The sequence below is a fragment of the Hippopotamus amphibius genome, chromosome 7 (genome assembly GCF_030028045.1).
Source record: "Hippopotamus amphibius kiboko isolate mHipAmp2 chromosome 7, mHipAmp2.hap2, whole genome shotgun sequence".
In the NCBI taxonomy this organism is placed as follows: Eukaryota; Metazoa; Chordata; class Mammalia; order Artiodactyla; family Hippopotamidae; genus Hippopotamus; species Hippopotamus amphibius.
The window spans coordinates 10098497-10109749 of record NC_080192.1 but is presented as its reverse complement, the minus strand read 5'-3'; the positions used below and the strand labels follow the sequence as shown (position 1 = coordinate 10109749).

The 11253-nt window shown below is 40.9% G+C and overlaps 1 protein-coding gene across 7 annotated transcripts in view; it reads right to left on the bottom strand.

Moving 5' to 3' along the window:
• The window catches only part of PLA2G6 (phospholipase A2 group VI), a 52144-nt gene that overhangs the window by 29385 nt on the left and 11506 nt on the right, over positions 1-11253 (bottom strand). For all 7 annotated transcript variants that reach the window (XM_057742432.1, XM_057742426.1, XM_057742428.1 and 4 more), the window contains 2 exons: positions 2128-2343; positions 902-1085 (listed from right to left, as the gene is read on the bottom strand). In XM_057742432.1, the coding sequence (XP_057598415.1) occupies positions 902-1085; positions 2128-2343 (400 nt within the window). The remainder of the gene's footprint in view (positions 1-901; positions 1086-2127; positions 2344-11253) is intronic.

The window sequence follows — 11253 nt, the reverse complement described above, 5'->3', positions numbered from 1 at the left end:
GCCCCCACCCACAGAGGATATTTTGAGAATTCACCAGAACACATATAATAATGAGTACAGGGTCAGACACGAGACCAGCGATAAAGGACAGCTATTGATAACAGAGTGTGCCTACCCTCTGCATCAAGGCAGGCTCCATGTGGGGCCCCATGCTGGGCACACAGTGGGGCCTCAGTAAGGGTGGAGTCCAACAGTGGGTGTAGAATTCCCTTCCCTGAGAGCACTAATCATAACACAGGAATCCACATTTTCTGGAATAATGTGGTTCTATTCTGATAACCAGAGAGAAGGATATAACCTTTAGAAGAAGCTTCTAACTCTAGGCAATAAAATACTGCCCGTATTCTGTCTTTTCTATCTGATATATAAGGTAGCCTTTTCATCATTTCATCTACTCACCCACAGTTTTTATTTTTTATTTTTCTGTTCAGCTAATCAAAAATGTAACAGAAGGAGTGCCTTTGGTGCAAATGCCTACAGGAGCCAGATGGAGTTTTGTTTGTTTTGAGTTCCTGTAAAAAGTTAAGCTCAGGTCCCGCTGGACCGTGGGCACCTCCAGGCAGAGGCTGAAATGAACTCACCCGGCCCAGGGGTCCGGCCTATGGGGGGTGCTCTGGAAAAGCTGAATTAAACTGATTGATGGGACTGGACCTTGAGCTCATTTTGCTGGGTTGGAGGACTTTCCCAGGGCTGTAGGAGCAAAGTGGCCAAGGATGTGTCTCCTTGACAAGCATGGAGAGGGAAGTGCTGGGTGGGGGGTGCACCTTCCATGAAGGGGCTCAGGCCTCAAGGATCCAGGTGGGGACAGTGAGAGGGACACCTAAGCCTAGGGGCCCAAAGACAGCTGTGGGCACAGTAAGATGTGGCCAGCACCAGTCGCCCTGTCCCCACCCCTGCTCACCTGCAGCACCTGGGAATTGTCACTCTGGACAGCATAATGGAAGGCAGTCTCGCCGTTGTTGTCAGTGACGTCCATCTGGGCATGGCAGTACTGCACCAGCTCCACCAGGATCTCCCCATCACCCCTGCGGCAGGCCAGGTGCAGGGGAGTGCAGCCTTCCTCATTCTCCCTGCTGTTGGCACAGCTACAGGGGAAAGCCAGGGAGGTGAGGGGCGTGGCACTAGGTGGGCGGGGCACTGAGAAAGCCAAGTGCAGATGCAGGGGAGGTGGCGAGGAGTGCAAGTGCATTCGTGTCCTGCGGGAGCTGGCTGATTCAAACTCAAGGCTGAGACAATTTATTCGTTATCTGATGTGATTCGTATCAGCTTTTAGTTTAGTCTGCACACCTGTATGAAGGATGTGTCCTAGGGCCACACCAGCCTGAAGTGGGCAGTGGGGTGGTGTAAAAAGAATTGCAGAAGGCAGAAATCTCACCAACCTCAGGCAACTCACTTAACCTTCCTAGGCTTCAATATCCTTACCCACAAAATAATAATAATAATAATAATAATACCTGCCATGCCTGCCCTTGGAAATAGATAGAACTATTGTGAGATTAAATACCAAGATGTCCAAGAACACGTAAACTGTAAAAGGCAATGAAGACTTTTCAGCTTTGGGCCTGGGAGCTGAACAGAGCTGTCTCAGCCGGAGCACTGGAGGTGCAGCTACCTCAGGGCAGGATGGTGAGCTGGAGGCCGCTGGCTGGCACGGGGCCCTCACCAGGGGCATCCACTGATACATCTGTTGGCCAAATGGACACATGAGAGTACGTGTTCCAGCTTCCAGAAGGGCAGCGAGGCCATTGGAAGGAGACACCAAGGATCTGAAGCCTCTTCAGCCCTCTTCAGCTGAGTGACCTTGCACAAATCACATAACCTCTCACTGGGATGACAATACTTCATCCACATGTTGGGAGGATTCAAAGTTCATGGTGGGAATAAAACAGCTACCAGGGACCTGGCACCTGGTAGGCACTCCAGAAATGTTACGTTGCTTCTTCTGACTCTAGTCAGCATTCTTCTGTTCTAACCCAGAGGTGATGCTGCCCCTTTTTAAGTCAAACGTTCTAGGCAACCTTTGAGTTTACGGAAGGGAACTGAGGCAGGACTGACACTCCCCGTCCACATGCACAGTGTCCCCAGGGTCCTACCCTCCTGCCCCACCTGGTTAGTTACCCCGCCCACCTGATGACGCGGCTGTGATGGAAGCACTCTCGGATCCCCATCTCCACCGCCAGGTGGGCCACCGACCAGCTGGGGTGGCTGCGAATGAGGTCGGTCAGCTGCTGCAGGACCTCAGCGTGCAGGATGTGGGTGGAGCTCTCATAGAAGGGCGGTAACTGGGAGGAATACTGCTGGAAATTCACTAGGGCGTCGGCCTCCATCTCTAGCTGGAAGAGTCTGAGGAGACAGGGCAGAGGAGGAAGACATGGAAATGAGCCAGGAGGGACCCTTGGCCCATGCCCTTGATGGAAGCAGAAGACTGGGGTCCCCACAAACAGGTCTCTGCTTCCAGCTGTGGACTGACCTGCTCCAGCTGGACTCCCCGCTCCCTACACACACATACACCTAAATGAAGTCGGTTGTTTCTTTTTACTTGAAAAGATTTCCTTTCCTTTCTTACTTTCTTTTTTTTTAATTAATTAATTTATTTATTTATTGGATGCATTGGGTCTTCATTGCTGCACAAGGGCTTTCTCTAGTTGTGGTGAGCAGGGGCTACTCTTTGTTGTGGAGCACAGGCTCCTCATTGCGGTGGCTTCTCTTGCTGTGGAACACAGGCTCTAGGTGTGTGGCCCTCAGTAGTTCTGGCACGTGGGCTCAATAGCTGTGGCTTGCGGGCTCTACAGCACAGGTTCAGGAGTTGTGGTACACAGGCTGCATGTGGGATCTTCCTGGACCAGGGTTCGAACCTGTGTCCCCTGCATTGTCAGGCAGATTCTTAACTACTGCACCATCAGGGAAGCCCCCCTTTCTTTCTTTTTTTTAAATACCAACACATATATTTCCACAAGCATTGTTGCAAATCCATCGTCCAGCATGTAATCAAAACTCATCAGGCACATGAGGAGATAAGAAAATACAAAAGAAAAACAGCAGAAACAGATCTTTAAATGGAGGCTGCAAATACTGAAGTTATCTGACACTGACTTTAAAATAACTGTGATAATATTCAAGGGGACAAAATAGACGATTTACAATTTTGGCAAATCACTTTAAATTATTTAAAAAAAGAAGCAAGTGGAAATTGCAGAATTAAAAAATATGATTGCCAAAATTAAGAGCTAGGTGTAACACCAGATTGGGCAATGCTGAATAGAAAATTAGTGCAAAGGAAGATAGGTCAGAAAAGAGTAAACAGAATAAAGCACGGAGAGAGAAAGGCTTGGAAAATACAGGAAACTAAATAAAAGACACATAATGAAAAGATCTAACACACATATAAGTGCAGCTACAAAAACAGAATAGAAAAAGAATTATACAGAACCCATATTTGAGGAGTTAATGACTGTGAACTTTCCAAAATTGATGGAAAACATTATTTCATTAATTTAAAATATAAGTCCTCCTCTCCCCACTGACCCCAAATCCACACTTACATTCCTCCTACTGAGCCAGTAAGCAATGGGAATTTATGTGTCTTTACCCTTTCATGTGGCTTTGTAACTGCTTTACCAAGAGAATATGGCAGAAGTGATGCCACCCTAGTTTCTGGACCAAGGTTTTAAGAAATTGGGAGCCTCTATCTCTTTTTCCTTGGGACCTAGCCCTCACACCACAGGGAAGCTGAAATACCCATGGAGATGACTCTTGGCCCTGGACCCTTAACTCTGGATGAACCCCCAGCCAACAGCCAGCACTAGCTTGCCAGTTGTGAGTCACCTTCAAAGTGGATCGTGCAGTCAAGCCACCCCAGCCAATACCGTGTATTGTAGAATTGAACTAAGCCTTTCCTGCTAAGCTCTGCTCAACTTGCAGATTTGTGGGCTAAATAATTGATACTGGTTTTTTGTTTGTTTTTATAAATTTATTTATTTATTTATTGGCTGCATTGGTCCTCGTTGCTGCTGATGGGCTTTCTCTAGTTGTGGTGAGTGGGGGCTAATCTTCATTGTGGTGAGCAGGTTCTTCACTGCGGTGGCTTCTCTTATTGTGGCGCATGGGCTTAGTTGCTCCGTGGCATGTGGGATCTTCCTGGAGCAGGGATCGAACCTGTGTCCCCTGCATTGGCAGGCGGATTCTTAATCACTATGCCACCTAGGAAGTTCCACTGATACTGTTTTAAGCCACTAAGCTTTGGGGGAGTTTGTTGCATAGCAATAACTGAGAATGACACATATTGGTCAACATATGTAACTGGAGCAATAACTGACATGTGTGCCGTGTTACAACTGCTGAACACAAAATGAGAGAAAATATTTTTAAAAAGCAAAGAGAAAAAAGGTTATCTTAAGAGGCAACCATCAGACTCAACAATGAAGCTCAACAATAAGCTCAACAATGGAAGCCAGAGATCACGAGAAACCATCCTTAAAGAGGTAAAAGAATATAAATGCCAATGAGAACTCTACACTCAGAAAAAAAAATCAAAGTATGAATTTGAAATTAAAATATTTCACTAGTCAAACAAACGAGAGAGAGAGAGAGAGAGAGAAACAGACTATCATTAGCAGACCCAAACAAAAGGACATATAAAAGGATTTTCTTCAGCTGGAAGGATCTTGATCCTAGATGGATGGTCAAAGATGCAGGAAAAAATTAAGCATCATGAAAATGGTAAATATGTGAGTGAATCTAAATAAATATTGACAATATAATGTCTTGTTGACTTTAAAGTAAAAATATTAATAAAAAAAAACACATGGCATAGAAGTCTGGAGGGGGATAGATGGGATTAAAGGGGTCTAAGACCCTTTTATTGTTCTGGAAGAGGCCAAAGTATCAATTATACTTCAGTAAGGCCAAGGATGTGTGTTACAGTCTCTAGGGTTCTATCAAGAACTGTGAAGGGTTTCAGATTTTACCCTACTTGCAAACTAACAAGTTAGCCTGACACAGTTTCATGGATGCTGGCAGAAGACACAAGGTTCCTGGATTGAAGACAAAGGGCAATTTATTACTCACAGCAATAGCATTTGTGCCAGAGTATCAGCATTTGTGCCAATTCCCTGGGATCCATTTCCCAGAGGGTGACATGAAGAGGATCAGGTGACACCTGCTCATATTGCATTAGAAGAGAGAAACCCTGAGTGTAGGGAACTTGAATCTGTTATAATCATCAATAAGCAAGTCTGTCTAAGCTCTGCTCTGGAGGAAAATATTATCTTTATTACATAGAAGAGTAAGCAAACCTACCCTTTGCTCTAGAGAAAGATACTACCTCTATCTTCCAAGGCTGTTCACAATACAAACATCCTTGTAAAGATAGTGTGGAATAAAGGTAGTCAGAATCTCTGCTCATAAGATGTACAGAAACACAAGAGACCCATGGAGAACTACCTCCCAAAAGCCATCATTAAAAGATAATAATAGAGTATAAATTTCCAAGCTAATAGAGATGGCAAAAATGGAATAAGAAAACATTCAATCACGAATTGCAAAAGCATTACACTAAGTGAAAAAAGTCAGATTTATAAGACTACATGTTATAGGATTAAAAGGTAAAACCACAGTGACAGAAAGTAGATGAGTGTTTGCCAGGGGCTGTGGTGGGAGCAGAGGCCTTATTACAAAGGAGTATGGAGGAAATTTGGGGCAATAACAAAAAAGTCGTACGTCTGGATGGTGGTGATTGTTACGTGCGTGTGTACCTCTATCAAAATTCACTGAATGGTATACTTAAAATTGGTAAATTTTATTCTTTGAAAATTGCATTTCAATAAAACTGAGTAAAATAAAACAAAACAAAAACCAAGAAATAAAAAGAAGACAAGAGGGATTTCCTAGGTGGCACAATGGTTAAGCATCTGCCTGCCAATGCAGGGGACATGGGTTCGATCCCTGCCCCACATGCCATGGAGCAACTAAACCCGTGTGCCACAACCACTGAGCCTGTGTGCTGCAAACTACTAAAGCCCACGAGCCTGGAGCCTGTGCTTCACAACAAGAGAAGCCACCACAACGAGACGCCTGCACACCACAATGAAGAGTAGCCCCCACTTGCTGCAGCTAGAGAAAGCCCGTGTGCAGCAACAAAGACACAACACAGCCAATAATAAATAAATAAATTAATTAATTAATTAATTAATTTTTTAAAAAAGGAGGCAAGAAAGAAAGGAATAAAGAAAAGAAAACAGGTGGAAGAACAACAAAAAAAGCAAACAATAATATGGTAGATTTAAACCCAAATATACCAGAATTACATTAAGTATAAATAGACTAAATGTTCAAAATAAATATAAGGAATAACAGATTGGATAACAGATAACAGGGAAAAGAAAAGACAACTCTTTACAAGATTAAAATTATAAGGAAATATATAAATACTAACCAAGAGAAAGCTGGTGAAACTATATTAATATTAGAAAAAGTAGAGTTTAAGGTAAAAAGCATTACTGGACACAAAGAGGGACTATTCTTAATGATAACAGTTTCAATTCACCAGGAAAATATGACAATTATGCATCTAATAACAAAGCTCCAAAATAAAGTCAAACTTAACAGAATTAAGAGAACTAGACAAACCCACAATCACACTGAGATATTTTAATATCTTCTACTAGTTTCTTATATAACAAGCAGACCAAAAAAAAAAAAATCCCTATTGGATATAGAACAATGAATAAACTTGACCTAACAGACATATATAAAGCACTATTCCCATCAAGTACAGAATACACATCCTTTTCAAGCACACACACAAAATTATAAATACTGGACCCATGCTCGGCCATAAAGCAAATCTAAAGAAATTTCAAAGACCTGAAAATATTTAGACTATGTTCTCCATTTAAGCTAGAAATTAAAAACAAAAAGATAACAAAAAATTTCACATAGGTTTAAAAATTAGCCCAGATACATATGAATTATCTACGGTTCAAACAAGAAGTCATGGTAAAACTAAGGAACTATCTTGACTCAATGACAATGCAAATATTGCATATCAAATTTGTGAGATGAACTTCCACTTCTGGCTATGACAGAGGCGCCTGTAGCAGACTAGCCTTCCTGGTGAAAACAAATATAAAGGCAAGATTAAGTTCAAACAAATATTGGAAGGTTCTGGAGAGAACCTAAGGCAGGCAAGGCATAGTGAGCCAGGACTTTGGAGAAAAGGGAAGCACACTGAGGTATGCCCTACATTTTTATTCAGGGAACTGAGTAAGCCCCACATTTTTATTCAGTTTAAAAAAAAAAAAGAATAAAGGTAAAATATAGTCATTTTCAGAGATACAAAACCACTGTCAGCAGACTTGCACTAAGAGAATAGAGCAGAAAGAAAACTATCTCAGATGGAAGCAAGATAATGCAGGAAAGAATAAAGAACACTGGAAAGGGTATTATGTGGGCAAATCTAAATTGACTGTTTTTTAGATTTTTTTTTTTTTTGGCTGTGCCGCACAGCTGGTGGGATCTTAGTTCTCCAACCAGGGATTGAACCCGGCTACTCGACAGTGAAAGCACAGAGTCCTAACCACTGGATCACCATGGAATTCCCCAAATTGACTGTTTATAAGAACAATAAAAATGAATGTCTGGAGGATATACAGACAGAAATATTTACATACACATTTAATTAAAGTGAAAATATATCACAAAAAGCTGATGAGATGGATAAATGGAATGGAAATATTCAAAGGTGTCTGCATTGTCAGGAAAGTGCCAAATTTAAGGTGGGACTTCCCTGGTGGTCTAGTGGCTAAGACTCCACACTCCCAGTGCAGGGGGCCCAGGTTTGATCCCTGGTCAGGGAACTAGATCCCACATGCTGCAACTAACAGTTCACATGCCCCAACTAAAGATCCCTCTTGCTGCAACTAAAAAAAAAAAAGAAAGAAAGAAAGAAAGAAATCTTGAAAAAAGAAAAAAAGACCTGATGCAGCCAAATAAGTAAATATATATATATATATATATATATATATGAAGCTAGACTATAATAAGTCAAGGATGCATATTACAATCTTTATGATAACTACTAAAACATTAATAAAACTGCTAATGGACAGGGGAGATGGCATTAGTATAGGTACAAGCAGCATTTGGTTTAAACACAGTCAAAAGTTGGTTCTTCGAAAAGACTTTAAAAAAATCAATAAACCCCTAACAAAACTGAATGAGAAATAGAGAAAACATAAAGTACCATCTTTTCAGGTTCTTCAGATGTTAAAAGGAAAAAAAAGAGGACATTATGAACAACTTTATGCCAATTAATAGGACAACTTAAAGTGGAAAAATTCCCTGAAAACACAACATATCAAAAGTGACACAAGAAGAAGGAGAAATCTGGTAGTCCTGTATCTGTTAAAGAAATTGAATATCTATTATAAAAGCTTTCCACAAAGAAAACTCCAGGCTCAGATGGCTTCACCCATGAATTCTCCCAGACATTTAAGAAAGAAGTAATATCAATCTTAAACAATTTTCAGAAAATAGGAGAAGGATTACTTATCAACTCTTTTTATGTGACCAGCTAAAACTGACAGCAAAATCTGATAAGAATATTTTTTAAAAAGAAAATTACAGGACAATATCTCTCATAAACATAGTGCTGAAAATCCTAAACAAACATTTGATTTAATCTATCAGTATACAAAAAGGATATTACATCATGACAAGGAGAGATTTATTCCCAGAATATATGGCTGCATTAGCATTTGAAAACCAACCAATCACCTAATCAAGTATTGGGTTGGCCAAAAAGTTCATTCCGGTTGTCCCATAAGATGTTACAGAACAACCAAATGAACTTCTTGGCCAACCCAATAATTCACCACACTGACAAAATAAAGGAGAAACTAACAAGCTAATAAATGCAAATCTCAATTGTTTCAGTATGAGCATTTGATAACATACAGCACCCATTCATGAATTTTTAAAAAAGAAACTGTGGTGGGGGCTCCCCCAGAACAAAGTAACACTAGGGCCAGGAGGCCATAACTCAACTAGAAAGGAAGGCAGTTGGATCCTGCCGTTATCTTTATGTGCCCATTAACTCTGAAGCCCCTCTCGCATGGTTCCTGCAGAAATCTGTTGCTATGTAACTCCTGCCTAACTCTGTAACTTAGCAATGGCCCAGAGGCCACAGAAGGGGAAGTACCCAATCAGGTTATATGCTCCTTTGCTTGTTACCTTATGTGGGAGACAAAAAAATTCCAATGTATAGGAGTTTAACAAAAGTATATGAGGGGGTGCCCCACTGTGTTCGGGGCTCAACCTTCAGATATGAATCCACTGAGCCTGTGCCAGTACAATAAACATTGCTTCCTGCTTATAGCCTCAGTGTTCTGTCTGCCAATGCCGATTCCTGCTACAACAGCTCTTAGAAAACTGGGAATAAAAAGGAACATCCTTAATGCGATAGAGGATATCTACAAAAAAGTGTAGAACAAGCATCATGCTTAATGGTAAGATGCTGATGCTTTGCCCTTTGAGATCAGGAATGAGATAAGGATGCTGCTTCACCATTCTACTCACCATTCTTACCAGTGCAGTATGGCAAGAAAGATAAAAGTATAAGGATTGGAAAGGAAGAAACAAAAACTGTCATTATGTTCATGATGCTATGTCAGAAAATCCAAAAAGTCCTACAGATAAATTATTAGAATTAATAAACGAGTTTAGCAAGGTTGCTGAATAAAGATGAATATACAGAAATCAACTGCGTGGCTATACACAACAATAAACAGCTAGAGAATTAAATTTTAATTAATATCATTTACAATAACATCAAAACATTTCAAATACTAGGAATATATCTAACAAAATATGTCTAAAACATCTGTGCAGAAAACTACAAAGAAATATTGAGAGAAATTAAAGAAAAACTAAATAAGTAGGAGGGTATTCCGGGTTTACAGTCTGGAAGACTAGATGGTATTAAACTGTCAATTCTTACCAAACTGACCCACAGAATCAGTGTAATCTCAATCTAAACCTCAAGACCAAAGGTTTTGTTTCTTTCTTTGCTTGTTTGTTCTGTGGGTGGAACTTTTTTGCCTGGTAAAAATGCGAAGAGCTGAGAATAGCCAAAATAATCTTGAAGAAGAAGGAAGTGAGAACTGGTTCTACCAGATATTAAGATTTATTATGAAGTTGCACTAATTACGACAGCACTGTATCGGTGCAAGAAAAGACAAATACAACAGTGCCTAGAAACGGATCCATTCCTAGAGGGACACCTGGATTTATCTCCGATATGGCATTCTAGAGCAGTGGAAAAGAGCAGTTTGTGATAAAGGGCCCAGGAAAACTGAATCTCCAGCTGAAAAACAAGAAAGAAACTTGAGTCCTATTTCACACCATACATTAAAACAAACAAACAAACAAAAAACTACAGGTAGACTATCAATCTAGTTATGAAAGGCAAAACATAAATATTCTAGAAGATAATATAGAAAAGTATCCTCGTGACCTCACGGTAGAGGACTTTCTTAAAGAATACACAAAACACACGATAAAGGAAAAGATAAGTAAATTTGACTTCCTGAAGACTGAGAATGCTTGCTTATCAATAGACACCATTAGGCATGTAAAAAGGCAAACCAGCGAGTGGTGGCCAGGACACACAGAACCATACACATGCACAAAATAGCTCTGCCTAAACTACGTAAATGTTTTAGATGCTCAAGACAACTGAGCAGGTAGTTCACCAAAGAGGACTGCCAAATGGTCAATCAACATATCAAAAGGGGCTCAACTGCCCCTTTTCATCAGGGAAATGCAAATTAAAGCCATAATAATATACTACTACAGACCCAACAGAATGACGACTTTTTTTTTCAAACTGGCAACACCAAGTATCAGAGGATGTGAAGAAAGAGGAAATTCACTTGCTCTGGTAGGAAACTAGATGGGCATTATCCACGGAATTGATAATCGTGCTGTGATTTGAAAGGGACAGCAGTCAGTATAGAGGGGTGTTCCTCTGGCCACGGTGGTGATTTGGAATTAACTTGTGTTGGGGTTTTGCCAAGCAAATATGATGAAGAGAGAGAACAGTAGGAAAACAGAGTGGATGCAAGTGTGTGGTGATAATGATGGGCTGTGGAGTTTAAGCTGGGGAAACAGTAAAGTCCACAAAAGTGATGGGGACTGTGAAAAGGTGGCAGGATCAGTCCTCTGTCTGCAAGGACCAGAGAGAAGGAGCTGGAA